Genomic DNA, 22,270 nt, shown 5'->3' with positions numbered 1-22,270 from the left:
AAGGTCCATACATTCACCTGCAAGTTGTGTAAATTCTTTCCTCCTATATGCCTATTCTGAAATTAACATTGTAAAATTTAATACATCTTTGACATTGTACACATGTGATGTAACTAATGCCAGTTGGCATACCTTCCAAATAACAGTACATATTACGACTTATTTTTCAGTAACATACATACATGTTGGTCTGACTGTATTCTTCACTGTTATGTCACGAAATGTATGCGATGTAATGAGTTGAATATAAAACTCAACAAAGTGATTGACGATTTTAAAAGCCAGAACTATGATATGCTAAATATCCCGACTGATCACAAGTCAAAATTACCCCTTGCATCGTTTTACGATATACTAAACATGGCAGGTTTCCAGCCCGGGTAAGATTTCCAGAAAGGATTTCCGGGTCACAACAGCGAGGGCCGAAACAGCACCAGCAGCATATTAGTCTTTATCATTTTTTTTTTTTTATCTTCTTGTTCATTTAATATCAGCTTCTACAAGATGAATAGGAATTAGCACGCAATGAACGGAAATAGCACCCAGCCGCATATTTTGAAGCTAACGAGCCATAGGGCCTAAATTCGCCACTGGATTTATAAAAGTCTGTAGATAGGACATTTCAATGTGGAATTTGAACATTTTTGTATTCCAGACTGCCTACAATGCTTTTCAGTCACAAAAGTATGGGAAATTTATATGTTGAAATATATATAAACTCATTGGCGAATTTAGACACTATGGCTCGTACTCATACGTAAATATAGACTGAATTTTTACGGAATCAGGTACGTTGTGATGCCCACTGGGCGTTATTCGACAATAAGGCTGGCTATTAACTACGCAAGTTTACTTCATGCACGCAACTTGCTTCGTAATTGCTATAATTGCAGACATGTTAAGACAATTATATAGTTTTCTCAGGTAATTCTCACCCCCTTCGAAACTCACACGTGCTAGCGTGTTGTTGACATTATTCCTGTTTTAGCGGCCGTTTTGAAACCTCTATTACGTCACAGTCTGTGATTGGTCAATGTGTGAGAGTGCTCTCTCTCTCTCTCTGTGTCTATAACTCTATGAATACACGTATTAATTTTATATTTGGTTTGTTGTTGTTTTAACATTAAAGTACAATTGTAATACTTTGTACTTTATACTTTGTAGCTATAATGTTATAGCTACACTAACATATTACATATATAACTATTTTATGAGATACAAAAATAGTGAGGACTACAGTATATTTTATGATGAGCTTTAAAAATAAATAGAATCAAAATAGAAGCTGTTAAGAAACAATAATAATTGGAAAGGATAAAAGACAGTGTTAAAAATAAATTGTGAGACTGTGTGATACTCCAGAATATGGAAGTGCTAAATAGTTTCAGGCCTATTGATATAGTATGTTGTTTCTTGAATGGTAGTTTACTTTTAAGTTCCATCCATTGTCTCTGTTCATTTATGAATTTCTTTTTATCCAAGAGTATAGATTATATATATTTTCTCTCTTTAAAATATTTGGTTGTTTGTAAGATAAAAACTTTAAATGTAAGTTAACGTGCACGTGTCACGACGTTTGCAGTGTTATTTTCAAGTTTTATTGAATAACATGTTTACCACTTAAGTCAATGAGATTGGCAGCAAAACGTAGTTTATAATTTGAATTTTAAAATTATATACGTTTTAATTATTTAATTTAGAAGAAAATATATAGAAAAAAGTATCGGTTATTGTGTCACATAACACGTCCAGTTGTCTTACTGCTCAGTTTCTAGTTATTACGCCCACCATATAATATTTACAAGTACCGGAGGATTTAGAACTCGAATATGAGATATATACAAACTGAATATAAAATAAGAACCTCCAGCCTCAAAAGCGAAAGAATTTTACCGAAACTGTAGATGTGTAATGAAAAAGTCGTTGCTCTGAATAGGAATGGGATTTTTTCAACCCATATATACTTTACTTAGAGACCGTACTAAATCACAGGGATTTTGAGGATACTAATTCAGTAATTTGATATATTTTTCATTTTTAAAAAGTTAATGTTTGAAGCCTACAAAAATGATCTCCACACTTTATTCACAAGGCTAAACAAGGCGTAGAAACGCACGTGCTGTTGTTCTATGCACGAGCACAGTATTTAGAAATAATGTTTTTCAATGCATTTCTCACTTACTTTCTATGTTTTAAGAAATCTAATTAAAATTTAAACATTTATGATTAATTAGTAATATGCATATGTATAAACATACGTGACGTACGGTAACCGAAGTATTACTGTAAATTCCAGTATTCTTTTGTAAACTAATTACATAGTTACGTTGTTGTTGTTTTGAATTAAGCACAAAGCTACACAATGGGCTATCTGTGCTCTGCAAACCACGGGTATCGAAACCCGGATTTTAGCGTGTAAGTCCGCAGACATACCGCTGAGCCACTGGGGGGCTACATAGTTACGCTTACTGCATTTGTGTTATTCTAATTTTATAAACTAAGGTAAATTTAAAACCACGTTCAAAAATTTACAACTTTAAAATAAGAGGATAGCAAATTTTATAAGTTCGTACCCAAAGTACCATCTTCATACACATACGCTGCGAAGTTCCACAGACATCAAATAGCTGAGCAGTAGTATTGAAACACCTGCTTAATATTATATAAACTAATTTCTTGAATATTCAAAACCAAAGATATACGTCTTAGACACTTGTAAACCACATCAGGTTAAGCCAGAGTCTGAAAAGAAGCGTATGACACTATATTGTTAACCAGAACTTAAACATTTTACACTTTAATCATAACATAGATAAAGAAAGTCTTCCAGATTAACCATAGCACACCATAACAAAAATATTATAAAATAACCAAAATGTGTTATTAGCAAAAACCTTCACCATGGTCAACTCTGTATCATTACAGAATAATACATATATAAATGAAATAATAAAACACTTCATAATTATTACTAAAACTGTAGAAGTAAAGTGATAGACATCTAATACTGATCTGTTTAACTAAAATAGTAGGTTGGGTTATTTTTATTATTTTCGTCTCGTTATTATATCTTATACCAGGGTATATCGTGTCAAAAATGACTGGGCAAGTACCACCACCCTACTCCATAGTATACCCTACCATCACCTTTCATAGCTAACTAAAATATGTACATTTTGTTAAATCAAGCTCAACCAACACAGGGACGGAAAAGTGAAGTCAAGACAGTCAAACCTTGGTAAATCACTTAAATGAACCAATGAAAATTAAGATAATTCATCGAATGAATTCGTTGTATTTATAAAATAATTATTGGGAAAAATCATTCAGATTAACAAGTTTTAATATTTAGTAAAGCCAGTTCGTTTTGGCAACATTTCATTCCAACAATGACGTTTATGTTATGTTTCCTCTGTTCTAAAATGCGATATATTATGATTTTAGAAAATTTTAATTATAATAAATAGTTCAGGTATATCACATATTTTACATTTTCAAACATTATGTTTTCACTTTTTTTTTATAAAACACATTGTTTTAAGCAGTTATTTACAATATATGTTAGTTAATTCACAGACTTAATGAGACATGAACAAGAGTGCTCCAATGGTACAGTAAAAAGTATACGGATTTGCAATGCTCCACTCGGGAGTTCGATTTCCCTCTGTGGACTCAGCAGATAGTTTGATGTGGATTTGTTGTATATATATATAAAAAAAACACACACACCCTTTCTATAATTCATGTGTATTGTATAAAATATTCACGCCAGAGACGTTGCTTACCTATTTCCCTAAATAATACACAATAATAAAATATTCACGTTTTCTTTTTTTCAGTTGATGTGCTTCACTAAACTTTGCTTTTAAAAGATCTATGTAAATAATTATATTTACTCATTATCAGCGTAGAAAATTATATCCTAAACATTCTGTTGAAGTTCTTACAAAACTCTGTATAGAGCTTATTTCTTGTTGGTTTTGAACTTAATGTATAATGTTAGCTAATTCAGTTCTTCATATAGACGTGCTGACAACAATGTACTTTATTGAAAATCACACTTTAAACAGAACTGTTGTTTCACTTACCACAACACATATTCACAAAACTTCAATATTAGATACAGAATTTCATATGAGATTATGTGTTCAGATTTATAGTTCTTCTGAAAACGTGAAAGACTAGAAAATAGATTAATCCTGATGTTCATTGTAAATATTAGAAGTTGGAAACCTTTCTCATCAGTAGAGGTAATATGTGTAATCACAGCTTTCTCTTTACCAGGACGTGGTGGTTTGGATAATAATCTTTAAATTTTAATTGTCGATTTCTTCAGATTAATTACTCTTGTTTACCCCGTTATGTGGACATATTTGATGGTATACCTATATCCCAGTGTAATAATTAATATCGTATATCCAAGCATGTAAGACTCAAATCTTAAAAGCACTATCAGCAAAGCATAAAGAAAATCCCCGAAGGAGATTTGATATAATATACAGCCTCAGTAGCAATCTTTTCTCTGTTCTAAAATTATTATATTTTGCAGCCTCTGTAGGAATTTTGTTTTTCAGTTTTACATATAAAACAACTTACAGATCAAACATTATCTTCATGCAGTCTAAATATACTGTTAACCTATATATATATATATACATAACTTTTTATATACCTAAAGCTGACACATTATATTTTAATGACTCCAATACTTGTTTCCTTCGAAATCCTTCCCAAAAACTGACAATTTTGCCAAAGCACCACTCGAACGCTATAATACTTTATGGGGCCCTTGGATGTTATCTTCTGGTAACCATAGCAAGTCGAGCTTATGCTTGGTTTTCTTCACGTGACCACGCTAATGTGAAATTCTGCTGAGGCCTATGCACAAGAATATTCGTGTAGACACGATTAGAAATGGCTCTGTTTGGGTTTATTCAGTGACTTCTTCCTATAGCTGTGGAAACTGTTTATGATGGCTTTCTTTACCAATTAGTGAAGGAACCTGTTAGAAATTGAAAGTTTAGATTTTATTGCTAACTCCAAATATAGAAATGATCAAGAGGGTTGAAATTTGGGAACGTCTGGAAGTAAGCTATCATTCCTATGTTAGGTTTAATATTTTCCTGCATATGAATATAAGGAATAATGATATTCTGTTTACAAACTGCAAACAAAAAATTTTTGAAGGGATGCAACAATGATTATATGTTGTGAATTGGACAGCTGATCAGATGTAGAATATTTTTAAAGACAAATTTTTTATCAATGCAAGGAAAACATATTCTTTATAGAAAGAAAATGACAGAAGTAAGTTTGTGTAAGAAAAAGTATAGAAGAAAAATATATTAAAGAAAAGTATCATAAATTAAAAAAATGGCAGTTGACTAGTATGGCAGGAGACAAAGATTACTTAAGATCAAGAAAGTTGGAAAAACAAAAAATTAGATCATAAAAAATAGTGTAAGAGAAAAGGTTGGTTAGAAATATAATTAAGAGTAAGGGTAAATAAAATGTTAGGATTGAGACAGAACCCTAAATGAGTCACTTTATATTTTGTCTCAGCCCTTGAATAGTGGGCAGGTACCAGAATACTGGAAGTTACCTCATGTAACTGTCTTTTCAAGGCAGGTGATAAAGATTATCCCAGTAGTTACACTATTAGTCTTACATGAGCTGTCAGAACATTTTGGGATGTCTGTTAGATGTTTTACAAAGCCATTTAACAAATTTTAGATTTTTATAGAATAGTCAAGATTGTTTTATTGAGGAAAAATCTTGTCTTACAAATCTTTTGGCATATATAAAAATAATACATGTGGGATATCATAACTTGAATTTTTAGTATGATTTGAATGGGAATAACCTTAACAGTGTTAAGAAAGACAGAGATCTTGGTGTAACAGTTGATCAGTCTCTAAAAGCAATCCAAGCAACGTGCTATTGCAGGTGGTAGGGCAAATAGGATTTTTGGAAAGGGTTACTAGAATGGTGCCTAGGATGAAAGGGTTGTCATGTGAGGTAAGGCTGAAATTTCTCAAATTGTGTTCCTGTGAAAAAAGAAGAGTTAGTGGGGATCTCAATGAGGTGTTTATGAGTGTAAAGAAAATTGAAAGTGTTGATGTATCTTTTTTCTTATATCTAACAGAGAGAATAGTAAGTCTTGGGGACAAATATATAAATTTTGACAGGGTTAGAGCTATCTTCAGCTGAAACAGTTGTATTTTTTTACAGGTGTTTGGCCTTTAGAAAGGATTGGATTTGACTGTTGTAAAGGCAGTAAATTTGAGTTTAACAAAAACTTGATTAGGGTATGAAACAAAGAACTTGCTCTAAGAGTTATTTATTTTAATTTAGTTTAGAGGGTGGAACATCCAAGATGGACCAACAGATCATATGTTTTTCCTAAACATAATTTTGTGTTTTTAAAAGTAGCATGACTGTTGTTGAGATAGAATAATTATCAGTTCCAAGTGTACTATCTTAAGAAATGTATGTTGAAATCTATAATTATAAATATTATTGTACAGTATGGTATGGTTAAGAGTCTTCTATTGTACAGCCAAATCAGTTAGGTGCCTCTGTAGATGGAAAAATAATTAAAGATTTATTTGATGTTGTAATTAATAATTACAGAAGAAAACTGCTATGCAGCTTTAGAGAAAACTAAATGCTGATCTCACATTTCTTAAAACTAAACTTGTTTGTATAGTTTAATTGTGTAATTCTTCTTTAAATATTATTTGGAAAACTTGACCAGTAATTATCATCTTTGAATATGACTTGTTCTTATTGACATTATCTAGTTTGATTCATCATTGTTACTTGAGTTTAAAATTTCAGACAGTTCATGGCCTGTAACCTTCATTCAATACCAAGTCATTGAGTTTATAGCATGTATTCAGTCTTTCCATTAAATCTATTTGTCTCAAATTTATATGATAGTTTCAAGATAACTGTCTTTTAAAACCTTAAGGAACCACAATAAGCTGGAAAAAATTGGTAATTTCTGAAAACATTCTTTTGCAGACAATAGTCTTCCATTGCAATAAAAATTACTTGATCATAGGTGGATATAATTTTCTTGCCTTAATTTTGTCAAAGTTGTCAACAATGCCAACTTTTGTGAAATATGACTTTTATTATGTGACCTAGATACATAACTGCAAAAATTGAATCTGTTGAGAACTCTTGATTTTCTGCTTTATCTATTTAACTTTTTTTTTGAAATGATTTTGATTTGTATCATCATGAACATTTATGACATAAAACCAAATTAGTTTTTTCTAAAAGATACAAAAAATCTGTGCCTAGCTTGTTTGTTACAGTTTTATTGTGTTCTATATATTTTTATATAGTAATCTTTCTTTTATAAAATAATGCATTTTTCTTGGAATATTGTATATTTGACTTTATAGAATTTCTAAACTCTTCATTAAATTGAGACATTTGTTATTTAAAGTTGTCATGTGAGTAATGTTTTTCAAGCTTGAAATATGTGGTTTGTCAGTAATGTTACACTTGTATGTTGTATATTTCAAGGTTTCTAAAAAGTTGCTTTATTCTTACATTACATAAGTGATAAATTTATTACATGTTAAAAATTTTGAAAATGTTAACTTAAGTGGAGTTTCAGGTCATTTTAAATGAATTTCTTTCGAAGCTGCTTCCAAGAAACTTTTCTTTAAACAAAGATTCCCATTATTCATTGATAATAATCATTCCCAACAATGGTTCTAATGTTCACTGTGCCTACAAATAATTATTTCTACATTTAAGAAAATGAGTAGTTGTTGTAGTTAATAATTTGCTTGACAAATTAATGTTTTCTACTTTCATTTTCCAATATGTGGTATATTTAGTTTAGAAATTCTATACATATTATTCCTTTCTAGTTGGTGGCTTTCCAGAGAATGTTTAGATAATGAAAGTATGCTACATTATTATTTTTCAAATAAAGTACGCAAAACATTTTTATCTTCTTTCAAAATCTTGGTACGGTTTTTGTTTAGAGAACTTATTTGTTGACATCTTTCTTCCTAAGTGATTTGAACACTTACTGAATATTGTAAAAAATTGTTTTTTCAAGAAATGAATAATCTCTGGAAGATACTTTTATTTATTACTGACTTTGGTGGATAAGCTTTACAAAGTGATAGTGTCAAACATCACCAAAGTGAATCAATAAACATTTTCTGAACGTAGTTAACTCAGGTTTATTTCTGTATATTTTGGTAAACTTTATCTTACTATGAAACAATTAGGTTTAATTCTTTTCTCTTTATAAAAGTAAAGACAAAGCTAATTTCAAGATAAATCTATATTAGGTTTAGACCATAAATAAAACAGTAAAGATGAGAGTAAGCATTAAGTCTGCAACAGTGACATCTTCAAATCTCTATTTTGCAAGCATTTAATTCCATTTAATTTAATTAGATGATTGTTAATTTTCTGTCAATATTTTCTGGTGGTTATGTCTATTAAAAATTTCTTTAGCATTACTATCATCATACAATTACCATTATATTATGTTTGTAGTCCCCAGATGTGGCAGTGTTAGTTCACAAACTTACAGTGCAAATTCTGTTGTTCAGTTCTCTGCATTAGACACAGCAAATAGCTTTGCTTTAAAACAAATAATGTATTGACTCAATGGTTCGTTGTGATTCTGTATTAATTAAACATTTACTTAATATTTAAGTAATCATGGCAGCAGCATTATTTTAATTTAAATTTTACTTTTACAGTTCATTGAATATCTTTCCTTCCTTAGACTTATTTCTGATGGCCTGGCATGGTTAAGCGCGTAAGGCGTGCGACTCGTAATCCGAGGGTCTTGGGTTCGCGCCCGCGTCGCGCTAAACATGCTCGCCCTCCCAGCCGTGGGGGCGTATAATGTGACGGTCAATCCCACTATTCGTTGGTAAAAGAGTAGCCCAAGAGTTGGCGGTGGGTGGTGATGACTAGCTGCCTTCCCTCTAGTCTTACACTACTAAATTAGGGACGGCTAGCACAGATAGCCCTCGAGTAGCTTTGTGCGAAATTCCAAAACAAACAAACAAAACAAACTTATTTCTGGATCGAAAAATAGCGGTTACCAAGAACGTCACCAGGTGAGTGAAAAAAGTATTAAAATATTTTAAACATATAATAGAAGATTTACATTTCAAAGAAAGAATTATACTAAACAAAAATAAGAAAATATATGTAGGTTATTTTAAAATTCTTACAAAAGCTAAGTCACTGGTAAATAAATACATACAAAAATACATCTAATTGGAGAACCACCTCACGTGCAATAACAAATACTTCTTAAACGTCACTGTATCATAGCAACTTAATGGATATTCAAAAAAAAGGAACAATAATTCGTGTCTGTTTGTGTGTTTTTATTTTAGCAAAGCCACAAAGGCTATCTACTCAGCCCACCGAGGGGAATCGAACCCCTGATATTAGCGTTGTAAATCCGGAGACATACCGCTGTACTAGCGGGGGGCCGCAATAATTCGAATCAAGAGTGAAGTTTAAGAATACAGCTGCAACAGTGTTAGAAGAAGCAATTATCCATATTAATAAAGTTGAAGAAAACACAAAAGAAACAAACTAATCAAGACTTATTAATATAAACAAAACAAGGTAAAACAAATTGATTTATATTTTACAAAATTCTCTAGAGGGAATTAGCTGGTAAAATATACCTTAGGTTTTGTAAGCAATTACTAATTTCGATTAAATTTAAAAGGCGTAAAACAACTAAAATAATAAATTAATGCAAAATAACCTTATCATCGTAATCTTCCGATAATCTCGACAAACGCTTTAGATGTTTCCATTAAATAAAAGAATGGTTGTTGTCTTAATAATGAATTATTATAGATCTAAGTTGTTATTTAGATAAGCCATGAACAAGTGACTTTTCTGGAAAGAATTTTTCCAAACAAGTGTCAATGTTCGAATCCAAGAGATTGTTTGTGTTTTTGTTTTGTTGTTTTTGGAATTTCGCACAAAGCTACTCGAGGGCTATCTGTGCTAGCCGTCCCTAATTTTACAGTGTAAGACTAGAGGGAAGGCAGCTAGTCATCACCACCCATCGCTAACTCTTGGGCTACTCTTTTACCAACGAAAAGTGGGATTGACCGTCACATTATAACGCCCCCACGGCTGGGAGGGCGAGCATGTTTGGCGCAGATTGTTTGTGAATAAATAACTTACGTCAAATCTACCAATATCCATTATGAGGATGTAGATCTTTAATTATTTAATATAAGATAGTGAGTCGCGGAAAGTACACTCATTAAATGTTAATAATATGAGAATAAGTATAAGCAATTTGGTCGTTTTATAGCTGTGCGTTCTGATTGCAGAAAGTATCGGGGCCTTATGATTTGTTTGTTTGTTTTATTAATTTTCAGCAAAGCTAAACGAGGGCTATTTGCTTTAGCCGTCTGTAATTTAGCATTCTGTAATTGTTCGACAATATCTACCTCTTTCGGATTGTTTCTAGAAGTTTGGCTTAGAGTATTTGATTACAATTTCCGCAGTATATTTTACTTTCTTGTCAATTTGTTCTTTTATAGTTGAATTTTTCTCTTTGGAATTATCTTAACTTTAAACTTTTACTGAAACAATGTTAAGTGGTTTTGCTAGTACATTTTCCACAAGACGATAACGAAAAGCTAGCAACGAATTTAAATTTCTTGTTCACCGAGACACAATGCAACTTCGAATAGATGGACAGTTTGTGTTTTGGAGACAATAACTCTGATGTTGTAACAGTTATGTGTCAAGGAAAGTTGTTGCTTTTTTATTATTCTCACAACCATCGCCAGTATTTCGTGCTGTTAGAACACTACCTTGAATACTTACACACTTGTTCTCTCTTTAGGTGTTATAGAATTTGGGAGTGTTCGTGTTATTATATTGTTTTGTCACGATGTTTTTTATCAGCCTCATTGATTCTTTTGTATTTTGCTATTTGTTGCTTCAAATTTCAAAATAAATTTACGTATTTTATGCCATAAATTCAAACAAAATATTAAAAAAAACGTAAATAAGTGTATTATAGGAAATATTATACGTCAAACAACGTTTTTCAAGTACTGCAATTTTAACATTATTATGAAACAAAGTGTAGATTTGGCTTAACTTTAGACAAACAAAGTTTTGTTGAAATATATATATATTTGTTTCACTAGGATCACATAAAGCCAACGGCTAGCGACAAGCCTAAAAATTTGAATTATGTCCATAAAAGCTTCAAAAAAATATATAAAATATTTCTATTTTTTAGTTGTTTGGTATTAAAAGTACAGGCAAAATATTTTAATATTTCAGTGAAAAAAATTCTACATTGTTTATTTTGTCTGTAGACCGCCTCTTCGTCCCTTTTATCAAATTTACGTCAATTACAAAACTTCAAAACAAGTATCCAAAGTATAGAATTAAAACCCATCCCAACTTTAGTTACTTCTTTTCGACAAAACATCCATAATAAAGGTTTCTCAAGCAATTTCAATTCAAAATCGCAGAAAGCTTCAAAGAATAATTTCATGTCAATACATTTCTTTCAAAGCCTCAACTTCTTTTTAAGAACTAGACCTCTTCCTTCGTTTCAAGCATTAAACAAAGTCAGGTGTTTTAGCCAAAAACGAAGCAATTGGTTTATCTTTACGAAAGCAAACTGAACCTGAGTTTTGTTTCAACCTTTTACTTAATTAATATGCATGCCGTGATGATGACAATAATTATATACTTGTACAGGTCGTGTACAACTTCCAGTATCATATCCACCACGATGAAATAAATCAAACAGTAGTTTCAAATGATTCAATGGAGAACAATCATTACAGCTACATCTCCTTTCTGGCTGTTATATAAAACCTCATTACGTCTAAAACACCTGAATAATTGGTGTAATAGTTTTAGAGGTAAAGCAACATTATCATCAGTTAACAACAATTTCCAACAGTTATTTAAGAAGATGAAAAAAGTCACGTTTAATTTAATTGAAAACTCAATATATACTCGGAATATTCATCGGATAAAAGCGATTGATCATGTATTAATAGTAAATACATATTTTGAACCCTTTCCTTGTCACAGTAAAGTTTTTGTTTTATTTGTTTTTAAATTTCGCACAAAGCTACTCGAGGGCTATCTGTGCTAGCCGTCCCTAATTTAGCAGTGTAAGACTAGAGGGAAGGCAGCTAGTCATCACCACCCACCGCCAACTCTTGGGCTACTCTTTTACCAACGAATAGTGGGATTGACCGTCACATTATAACGCCCCCACGGCTGGGAGAGCGAGCATGTTTGGCGCGACTCGGGCGCGAACCCGCGACCGTCAGATTACGAAGCGCACGCCTTAACGCGCTAGGCCATGCCAGGCCCTTGAAAACAACCAGACATCTTATATTCTGTACACCTAACCAGGTTATTACCAAACCAATGCTACTTATAAAGGATCAAAACGTAGAAAGCAAATCATATTTATTGCAGGCCTAAAATATTAAATACGAAGGAAAATCTTGTTCAGCATCTCATTGCGATCTAGCAGATATGTTTCTTTAAAAAATGTATTTCAGATAAAACAAAAATTATGAAAAGTCTTCACATATTTTTCCAAAGAAATGCATCTCTGTTTCACAATTCATTAAATATGTTTACTCTTTGTTATTTCCAATTGTTCACAGATATACACTGCTGGCCAAACTCTTAAGGCCAATGAACATAAAGAAAAAATATGCATTTTGCGTTGTTAGACTCAACCACGTATTTGAGTAGAGCTTCGAAAGATGAAAATAAGAAAAGGGAAAATAAAAAAAAAACTTTTTAGCATTTAATAGGGAAAATGTGAACAAAATGAAATTAGCCTAAATACAAGCTGGTCAAACGTTTTAAGACTATACTGAAACGAAGCGTTAATCGGTAAACACGTAACGAAATTCAGTCATTTGTGTTCAAGGATTAGCATTCTCAGCATCTGACACTAATATCTCCTGCGTTATATTAGGTAAAAACATGTCAAAGGCTATAAAGGTGATAAAGTATGAACATGACAGGATTGTCGAACTGCAAAAGCAAGGTCTTTTTCAACGTGCCATCACTGATGAGATTAGGAGTAGTTAAACTGCTGTTGCTAATTTCTTAAAATACGCTGAGGGATACGGAACGATAGTTTAAAGTGGTCGGCCCAAGAAAATTTCGTTGGCGTTGAGCAGGAGGATTCGACGGGTTGTATGGCAAAACATCAGCCAATCGTCGAACCAAATTAAGGCCCTTACGGATGCAGAATGCAGCTCAAGAACAATAAGACAACATCTATGAGAGAAAGGCTGTAAAAACTTTAAACGTCTTCAACGGCCACGCCTCCTTCCACACCACGAAACACATCGGTTAAACTTTGCTGAGAAGCATCAAACATGGGACGTAAAAAAGTGGACGAAGGTTTTGTTCTCTGATGAGAAAAAATTTAACCTCGATGACCCAGATGGGTTCCTTCGTAACTGGCACGATAAGGATATCCCACCAGAGACATTTTCTACACGACACAGTGGAGGAGGTTCCATCATGATCTGGGGTGCTTTCTCCTTCCATAGAACAATGGAGCTTCAGGTTATACAGAGGCGTCAAACTGCAGCTGGCTACATTGGTTTGTTCAAGAAAGCATCCTTATTGACTGAAGGTCCTCGCTTGTGTGGAAATGACTGGATCTTTCAGTAGGACAACGCTGTAATCCCCAATGTCCGCAGGACAAAGGACTTTTTCATGGCGAATAATGTGTTTCTTTTGGACCATCCAGCGTGTTTGCCCGAACTGAACCCCATCGAAAATGTTTGGGGGTGGATGGCAAGGGAAGTCTATAGAAATGATGGGCGTCAATTCCAAACAGTGCATGATCTTAATGAAGCCATCTTCACCACTTGGAATAACATTCGAGCCAGCCTTCTGCAAATGCTTATATCGACCATGCCAAAGCGAATGTTTGAAGTTATTCGCAATGATGACCGTGCAACTCCACTGAGACCTCTTGTTGGACATTTAGGGTTATATCATACGATGTTTATATTATTTCAAGATTTAATGTCAGTGCTCAAGTTATTAGAGAGGCTAAAAATTTAGTTAGAAATTTCTGGCATAAAATGGTATGTTTGTAGAAGGGCTAGAGATTAAGACAATATATTGTAAGGTTCTGACCTTTAATAAAAGTAAGGTAACTGTTAATTTTAATTGCCTATGTTATATTAAAACGTTTAGCCGAGTCTGCATTTTTATCAGTTTTTTTCATTGTAAATAACTGGCTATTTTATAGTCTTTTAACATTTTGTTTGAAAGCTTTTAAATTTAGGTTAAATTTATGTTATTACAACTTGATTTTCTGTCATATTACGGTGAATGCTAATTAATGTTCTAGTATTTTAAAAAATAAAACATTTTTTGGGTATAGGTGGTTTTTGATTAGAAGTTGGGCTTATATATATGATATTTTTATGGTATTTTCAAATCTTCTTGGCAAAGGCTTATAATAAAAACAAGAAGAAAACTCAAAGAAATATTCCTGAATTGTCAAATGTCTAATCCAGCGAATTATTAATTGTGATGGTAAAATCTGTGAGTTTTATGGTAAAGGACAAATGTACAAAGTCCTAGTAATATTTACAAAAATAAAAAAAATATATTCTTTTCTAACCTACCTTTAAAATATCGTAACAAATAAATAAATCGAATTTTTATTAAAATCTCTTTTTTTACATTAACTTTACGTAACAGATTTTTAAACATTTGGTCAAACATTTGAGGTAACAAACCCCAACCCCTCCAACGTCCTCCCCCTTCGTTCAGTGAGTTTGTTTATTAAATTTCCCCCATCATTATAAAAGAAAAACAATCATACATTGTACTACCATAAAGTTAAGAAAAAATCCTAAATTACAATGAATTTTTTATTTTCTTACATTAAATTTTGTTTCTCAAAAAAAACGTCTTAATTACTTTCTATAGATATGAGGTTAATGGCTTATTACTTTCTTAGCACACCATATAGTTTAATGGCATCATTCTGTATGACATGATGCTTTAAATTTTTAACAAAGTTTTAATGTGTTACCAAAAGATAGACAGTGGCTTTTATATATATATATTAAATTACGTCTTCATCTTAAGGCTAGTAATAAACAATTTCTGATGGAAAGAAACCATAGTTTCAGTAACATACTCTTGTTGCTTAAATCTTTACCCATAACGTTCCAGAAGAAATTGTTGAACTAGACCCAAATTATCTATTTCATGAAATTGTCTTTCTCACGTGTCTCTGTGATAAGTGGAAGGTTACATAAATTCATCGGTATTTCACGTGTACCAAGACGTATTTTTCTAATTGCATAATATAAACTAGAAATTAGGCTTAAAGGTCGAAAGAAGATTAGTTAAATATAATAATTAACTTGAGATGTCATCATTAGTTAGGACTAATGACAATACGGTTGGGAAAAATAAAGAAAAACATGTTTTACCTTTTAAAAAGTAATAATATAACTGACAAACTTCACGAAAATCTAATAAAAACATTGGATGGTTTTGAAACTGGACAAGAACTTCTAAACGTTTTCATCAAGATAAACGTGTGTATGAAGTAAAAGGTAAAGCGATGAAAAAAGTAGAATTCAAGCCAGCTTTCGTAAACTTCGAAGTTTTTAAGACAACAGTTTACGTATTTAAGACAACAATATCAGGTCATAGTTTTATCGCTAAGACACAGACAAACCATAGCATTACCAAAATACAACTGGCTTTTATATACATTATTCCAAATATTATTTCAGAATGAATCCATAACTGTATTCCTGTTTTTCCAAATATGCAAAGAATTTGTTATAAATATAACAATAAGTACATTTGAAAAATAATAATGAATATTATGGTAGTGATTTGAACGAGTGACTTCTAAATGAAAGTCGAGTGCATTTTTAATTAATTTCTTTAATCCGTCATATGTTGAGGGCATGTGCATAAAAACGGTACAAGTAAAACAAATGAATATATTACAGTTATATAGATATTTACACCAAAACACTTTAGAAGCAAGAACAAAAACGTAAAAATAATCTAAATACACACACTGAATACTCTTAAGTGGTAAAGGTACACCACCGAATTTCCTGCACTCCTGGATTATCCGTTTTGTCGGATCAACATGGGTCACATAACAATAATTCAGCAATACACCTCTGACTCATTAATTTATCCCTCCCCGTGTCCCTAACGTACCATGAACTACTAAAAACTTAAATAAAAGAAATATTGCATTTAAATGATTAATGAAATACATTAGTACAGGTATAAATGGTACAAGTTTATTAGTAGAGGCATAAACAGTTTGGTTTGTTTTGAATTTCGCGCAAAGCTACACGAGGGCTGTCTGCACTAGCCGTCCCTTATTTAGCAGTGTACGATTAGAGGGAAGGCAGCTAGTTATCCCCCCCGCCAACTCTTGGGCTACTCTTTTACTAAAGACAAGTGGATTGGCCGTCACATTATAATGCCCCCATCTGCTGAAACAGACGAGCATGCTTGGGTGTGACGAGGTTTCGAACCTTCATATTACGAGTTGAGCACCCTAACCAGTTGGCCATGTCTATGAAATTCTATCCAAGATATATATATATATATACATTGAAATGAATTAGGCTTGTGTGACGAATGTATATTTAAATGAACCCTTAAAAAATAGATTCTGAAAATAATTTGCTGGTAGAGTTTTCAGAAGCTGATTGGCTTGTGGGGTGTATTAGATCTAGATTTATTGCATGGTAGAATAAACATTTTGTATTTCTTTGTAAAAATAATAATAACTGTTTCGTATTCTTCCAGATTTTCATCTTTTTTTTGTTTTTTAGTTGAAAACTTTTGCAAAAACCTATCACTCTTCACATTTTAAGATGAAAGATGTTACATATCCTATCATAAATATTCTTATTTCAGTTGCTTCTGAAGCCAAGAAGTCATTACAGTTCCTGTGAAAGGAATTCATATTTCAAGTGAATTAAAACTGACTTGAATGTCTACGCTGGGGTCATCAGTATCACTTGAGGAAATGGACTTGGTAGAGAAACTTCATACGAATAACTCACCTCATCGAGATATCTCTGATTGGCATCAAATAGAAAGTAACCATTCAGTTCTATCTTTCGAAGAGTCACAATATTCTTGTAATTTACCCATTTTCTTAATAGATAAAAATGATGCGCAAACACAAGATGTTCTTGATTTGTCTTCAAATGACTCTGTGGCTGATGTTACTGAAACCAAAATCCACAGGGTGACTCTAAATGTTGGTGGTGTCAAACATCAAGTGATGTGGAATACTTTGAAGCGCTTCCCTCAAACCCGCTTAGGTCGTCTACGACTATGCCGAGATCCTGAGGAATTTGAAGAATACTGTGACGAGTATAATTCTGATGAAAATGAGTTTTCCTTTGATCCTGCATCATTCACCTCGATTATTAATTTTTACCGCATTGCAAAATTCCATTTGGTGGACGAACTTTGTGTGAGGGCGCTCACTGACGATTTCGATTACTGGATGTTAAAAGAAACTTGTATGGACCCTTGCTGTATGAGCAAATATTATGAAAAAAATGAATCAATTTTTACTGACTTAGACGTTCAACGGTTTACTTTAAGAACAGAAGTTGAAAAGTTTGAAGAAGGAAAGTATGCGCAATGTAAGCAGTTTGTCTTGAACCTAATGGAAAGATATCTTGTGTGGCTGCCAAAGTACGTTCAATTTTATTTATTCATGTTATCATTACCAGATGAATACTGCATTCATTTTATTATCCTTTTATCTTATATGAAGTCGTATAAATAAAGTACATTCATTACTAATTTGTTTCACTAGTCCCTCTATTACTTTCCCCGTGCCACAAATTCCTGTGAAGGAATTATTTAAGAATGCCCATTGTGCAGTTTTGTACTTAGTTAAAAGTAAACTATTTTAATATGCGCATGCATATAAGTAACTTGAAAAAAATATTTAGATTATATGCTAAACTTGTGGCTTTATATATTGTAGAAAAGTACGTTCACCGTTTTGAATATCTTATCTCATGATGTAAGGTCTATTCTCATGAGATTTGTAAGTATAAGATAATTCACAGTGACAAAAGACTTGGCATTAACTGAGCTCCTGTCGCAATTTGTGGTTGAGAACTTTCCTAGACGCATTCGTTTGTTTTAGCGCGAGGCTACACAATGGGCTATCTGTATTTCGTATACTGATGAAAATCGAATCCCGGATTTTAGCATTCTAAGTCCAGAATTATCGCTGACCTCTAATTTCCCAATGTTAAAAGATCGATAGAAGCACGCCTCAGGCCTTAATCGGACTTCTAGTACACTAAAATAACTTCGAAGCAGGTATAGTTGAATCTGGGAAAATAGATACATACATAATAGCCCCAGGGGGGTATCGAAATCTTCAGTTAATCAAACCAAAGTCCAATAGCCTCCAAATCTCCGTTTCTGTGCATATGTAAGTATTGGAAGTAAATGTTTAATGGGTAACAAGGAATGGTTTTACATTCATTCACTGTTCTCCTAACCCTTTTTAACCGAATTAATTTGCAAAGTAAAAATCTCACGAATTTTCATGTTTTGTACAAAGCAAAACTTGCACGTTCCCTTACTGTAAAATCTGTATTTCAATAAGAAGAAGAGCGTCACTGTTTGTTTTGCTGGTTCTTCAAATTCAAACAAAATAACAATATGGGTGTTGATCATCAGTTTTAGAAAGCACAAAACTCAGAAGGAATTGTTGTAGATGAACTATCGGGACATAGCACGAAACAGAAAGGACACCAAGTTGGTTACAAAATATATTATCATGCAACAATAACATGTGACATGGTAGAATTGTTACATGTCTTTAGGTTTCACCTAACAGTTCAGTGGGTGGGAGCCATGAGGGAAAAACTGGTACTATATCTGCAGCGAGCTCTTCAAAGGGCCACCAGCTTGGCAACATTATTTAATTTATCATACAATGATATACTATTCATTGGCAAATGAGTAGTGTGATTGACCGTCACATTATAATGTCCTCACGATTGAAAGGGCAAGCTTGTTTGGTGAGACGGGGATTCAAATCCACGACGCTCATGTCGGGTCCTTCAGGTTGTGTTTTGTCCATCTTCAGGTCTGTATATTTTGTTTGGTTCATAAAATGAAAGGCATGCAAGGTACAGTTCAAATAGTTGAAACAGGATAGATGAAGCTCTCTAAATAAAATCATGTACCATCGTCTATTTATCATTTCTTCATCACTGCAAGGATTCTGTAAGGCATTTCTTACAGAAGTTAGTAAAACTTAATATCTATATTTCGATTATTGTTATTTTACTTTTTTAAAGAACATCCATACCAATCTACAACTTGCCAAGGACAGGGGATGAATGGCTAATCTGAAAACATTATTGGATTTGACACTTGATGTTTACACTTAAAATAGTTTTTTGATTGGTTGTCTATTGTTTTCATTCTATTCGGGTGCTACTGCTGCAATTATTCCTTATTTGTTATATTACAAAATGTACTTTTTATGATTTTTTATAACTGGTATTTTTTATTAATTCTTACGTAACACAGCTTTGCGAATTAGAACTTTATAAAAGCTGTTTTCGTTTTAATAACGGATGTTTCGTAATTTAGCTACGCAGATTTCGAAAATAATATTCATTTTGTCTCTCATGTAAGGATTATTTACAAATCATAAAAGAAAAAACTCTTACTTGAATCAAATTATTATTTCGTTTACTCACAATGAACATTTTTTATTATTATGTTTGGGTCACAGACCAATCGGCTACGCGAGCGTCTTATCGATTGCCAATATTTTAAGCGTTACATAGTGTGACCCGATTTTAATGAAAGTAATTCACTTGTCTAAACATACATATGGCGTATTATGAAAAATCTGCACGTGACGAAGAAAATTAGTATCATTGTTGGATTCAGCGTAGAAGAATAACTGTAAAACGTGAATATTTCAAGACAGGGCTGCGTAATTCGTGAATGTCTTAAACACATATACTTACATAAAGTGTATCGATTAGTGATTAGAATTTAACTTTTATTTAGATCATTTCCAGCTTCTCTGTGTTCTTCATCCTGCTATCATCTATCACACAGATTTTAGGTACGATACCTTCCTTAAAGGAACAATAAGATGAAGATGCCAATGAAGAAATTCCGCTACACAAAGAAAACAAAATACTGGGTATGATTGAAATCACATGTGTGGTTTGGTTTACTATAGAATATATCTTGAGATTATTTTCTGCACCAAACAAGGGGAAGTTTTTAAAAAGTATACTAAACATCGTTGAACTCCTAGTTATTACCCCTTTCATCGTGTCTTCAATTCTTGTAGCTACAAATATTGTCCCTAAAGATTTTGAAAACATTCACGAAATTATCCTAATCTTTCGTGTGGCAAGGTTTATGAGAATTTTTAAAACTGGCTCGACATTCGAGAGGCTTGCAAAGTTTGGGATATACAATGAAGAAAGTATCCAAGATTTCGGGATGCTCATCTGATCCCTTGTAATTTCCATCGTGTTTTTTCTAGTCTCGCTTATTTTGCAGAGAAAGACGAACCTGAAACACTTTACACAAGCATTCCCTCTGCCTTTTGATGGGCTTGTATCACTATGACGACTGTTGGTTTTGGAAACATGGTTCCCGTTACTTTACCTGGCAAAGTGATTGGGAGTGTCTGCTTTATTGCTGGTGTAGTGGTTGTTGGGATGCCTGTACCAATCATTGTCAACAACTTTGCAGAGTTTTACACAAAACAGAAGATAGTCCAAAGAGCCCTGGTGAGAAAAAAAATAATCGAAGAGGCCGAAAGAGCAAACACGTTACCGGCACCGTCTTCATGTTCTTCGCTCTCGTTTTCGTCACCAGGAATTCTTTTCCGCAAGATAAAATCCAGATTCACCAGCAAGATGAGCTCTTTGTTCTGTTTTTCGTCATTTCCCTCTTATCATGTAGTTGAGGTTTTGAAGGCGTAGGCGTTGCAGTAAATGAATATCAGCACATGCAGTGGGAAATTTTCTAGCAAGTAAATACAATAAGCCTAAGTTAAAATATGTATGGGAAGATTTTAACAAATAATATTACCAAAACACATAAAGCACTCAGTAACTAATCAATTCCATATTAGAATGACATTTACGTTTTTAATAATGTTTTTTTCGTCCATGCATAAAATAACTTAGATTTGTTTTTCAGTAGATTTGGTCAAATATAAGATTCAAACACATCTATAAAGGTATATAAAAACCTAATGTTTGATTACAAAAATTTTATAACTCTTAACAAAGAAATCAATACTTTCTGATATTACGACCATAAAAGTTCAAATAAACTTGAAACAGATTTATACCATTTTATATTTCCACAGAAATACTAGATATGCAGTTCAAACCATCAAATAAACATGAACCGCTCATATGTTACCGAAACTGTCGATAAAAACTAACACATACACTAAAGGCCATGTTTGTTGTCAAGCGAAAAGTTACAAATTGGGCTATTTTAACCTTCAAATTTACCGCTCAATGACCGAAGAGCCAGTAATGGAACTGTATGAAATCGATATTTGGGGAAAGAGCTCGATTTTGAATAATGTCCACTGAAAGAAAACCGTCCATGTCCTTGATTAGGCCCCTCTTTTCCTTACAAATTCTGTATTTATATGCAGTACAAAGTAAGAAGAAGATTGATTTGATTGTAACGAGAGTATACTCTGACCTGTTCTGGTGGTTACAACGCTCGAACTTTCAGTCAAAGGAGGATATTATGATGTAACAGTCAATCCCAGTTTTCACTGGTAAGAATAGCCCAAGAGTAAGCAGTGGGTGTTGTTGACTAGCTGGTTTTTCTCTAGTCTGACACTACTAAATAAAGGATGGCTCTCGAATAGCTTTGCACGAAGTTCCAAAACTAAAATACTTTGACCTTTGTACCTACCCTCTTGATTCATAACTTACCTCTGGTGCAATTCCACTAATAATCGTGAGTCTTTTCGACAAAGTTTTGCGGTATGTCATGTACCTTTTGAAAACTTGTTTCACCAGTCTCCTAATACAAAATTACACCAGAGTTTTCATAGTTAACAGAGTGCACATACTCTTTGTAGGGTGTTGTGACGTACTGCATTTGCCTTGAATAGATATATTCATAGAGTCTTCAACAACTGGATCTCTAATCC

At 32.8% G+C, this 22,270-nt stretch overlaps 1 protein-coding gene across 1 annotated transcript; it reads left to right on the top strand.

Annotated features, from left to right (window-relative positions):
- Positions 1–4,712: 4,712 nt before the first annotated feature.
- Positions 4,713–19,461, top strand: LOC143248130 (potassium voltage-gated channel protein Shab-like). Its single transcript, XM_076496563.1, has 3 exons — positions 4,713–5,087; positions 16,978–17,772; positions 19,407–19,461. Exons 2-3 carry the CDS (start codon positions 17,054–17,056, stop codon positions 19,459–19,461), a joined length of 774 nt encoding a protein of 257 aa, XP_076352678.1. The 5' UTR covers positions 4,713–5,087; positions 16,978–17,053.
- Positions 19,462–22,270: the final 2,809 nt, after the last annotated feature.

The sequence above is a fragment of the Tachypleus tridentatus genome, chromosome 4, assembly GCF_004210375.1.
Source record: "Tachypleus tridentatus isolate NWPU-2018 chromosome 4, ASM421037v1, whole genome shotgun sequence".
Lineage (NCBI taxonomy): Eukaryota > Metazoa > Arthropoda > Merostomata > Xiphosura > Limulidae > Tachypleus > Tachypleus tridentatus.
The sequence above is the reverse complement of the archived record's forward strand: the minus strand, read 5'-3'. Positions and strand labels throughout refer to the sequence as shown.

What these genes read in the sequence shown, in the direction of transcription:
- LOC143248130 (XM_076496563.1), top strand. Translation starts at nt 17,054, where the DNA reads ATGTCTACGCTGGGGTCATCAGTATCACTTGAGGAAATGGACTTGGTA. An exon ending in TATCTTGTGTGGCTGCCAAA is followed by an intron (nt 17,773 to 19,406) that starts GTACGTTCAATT and finishes ACTTTTTTAAAG; the next exon opens with AACATCCATACCAATCTACA.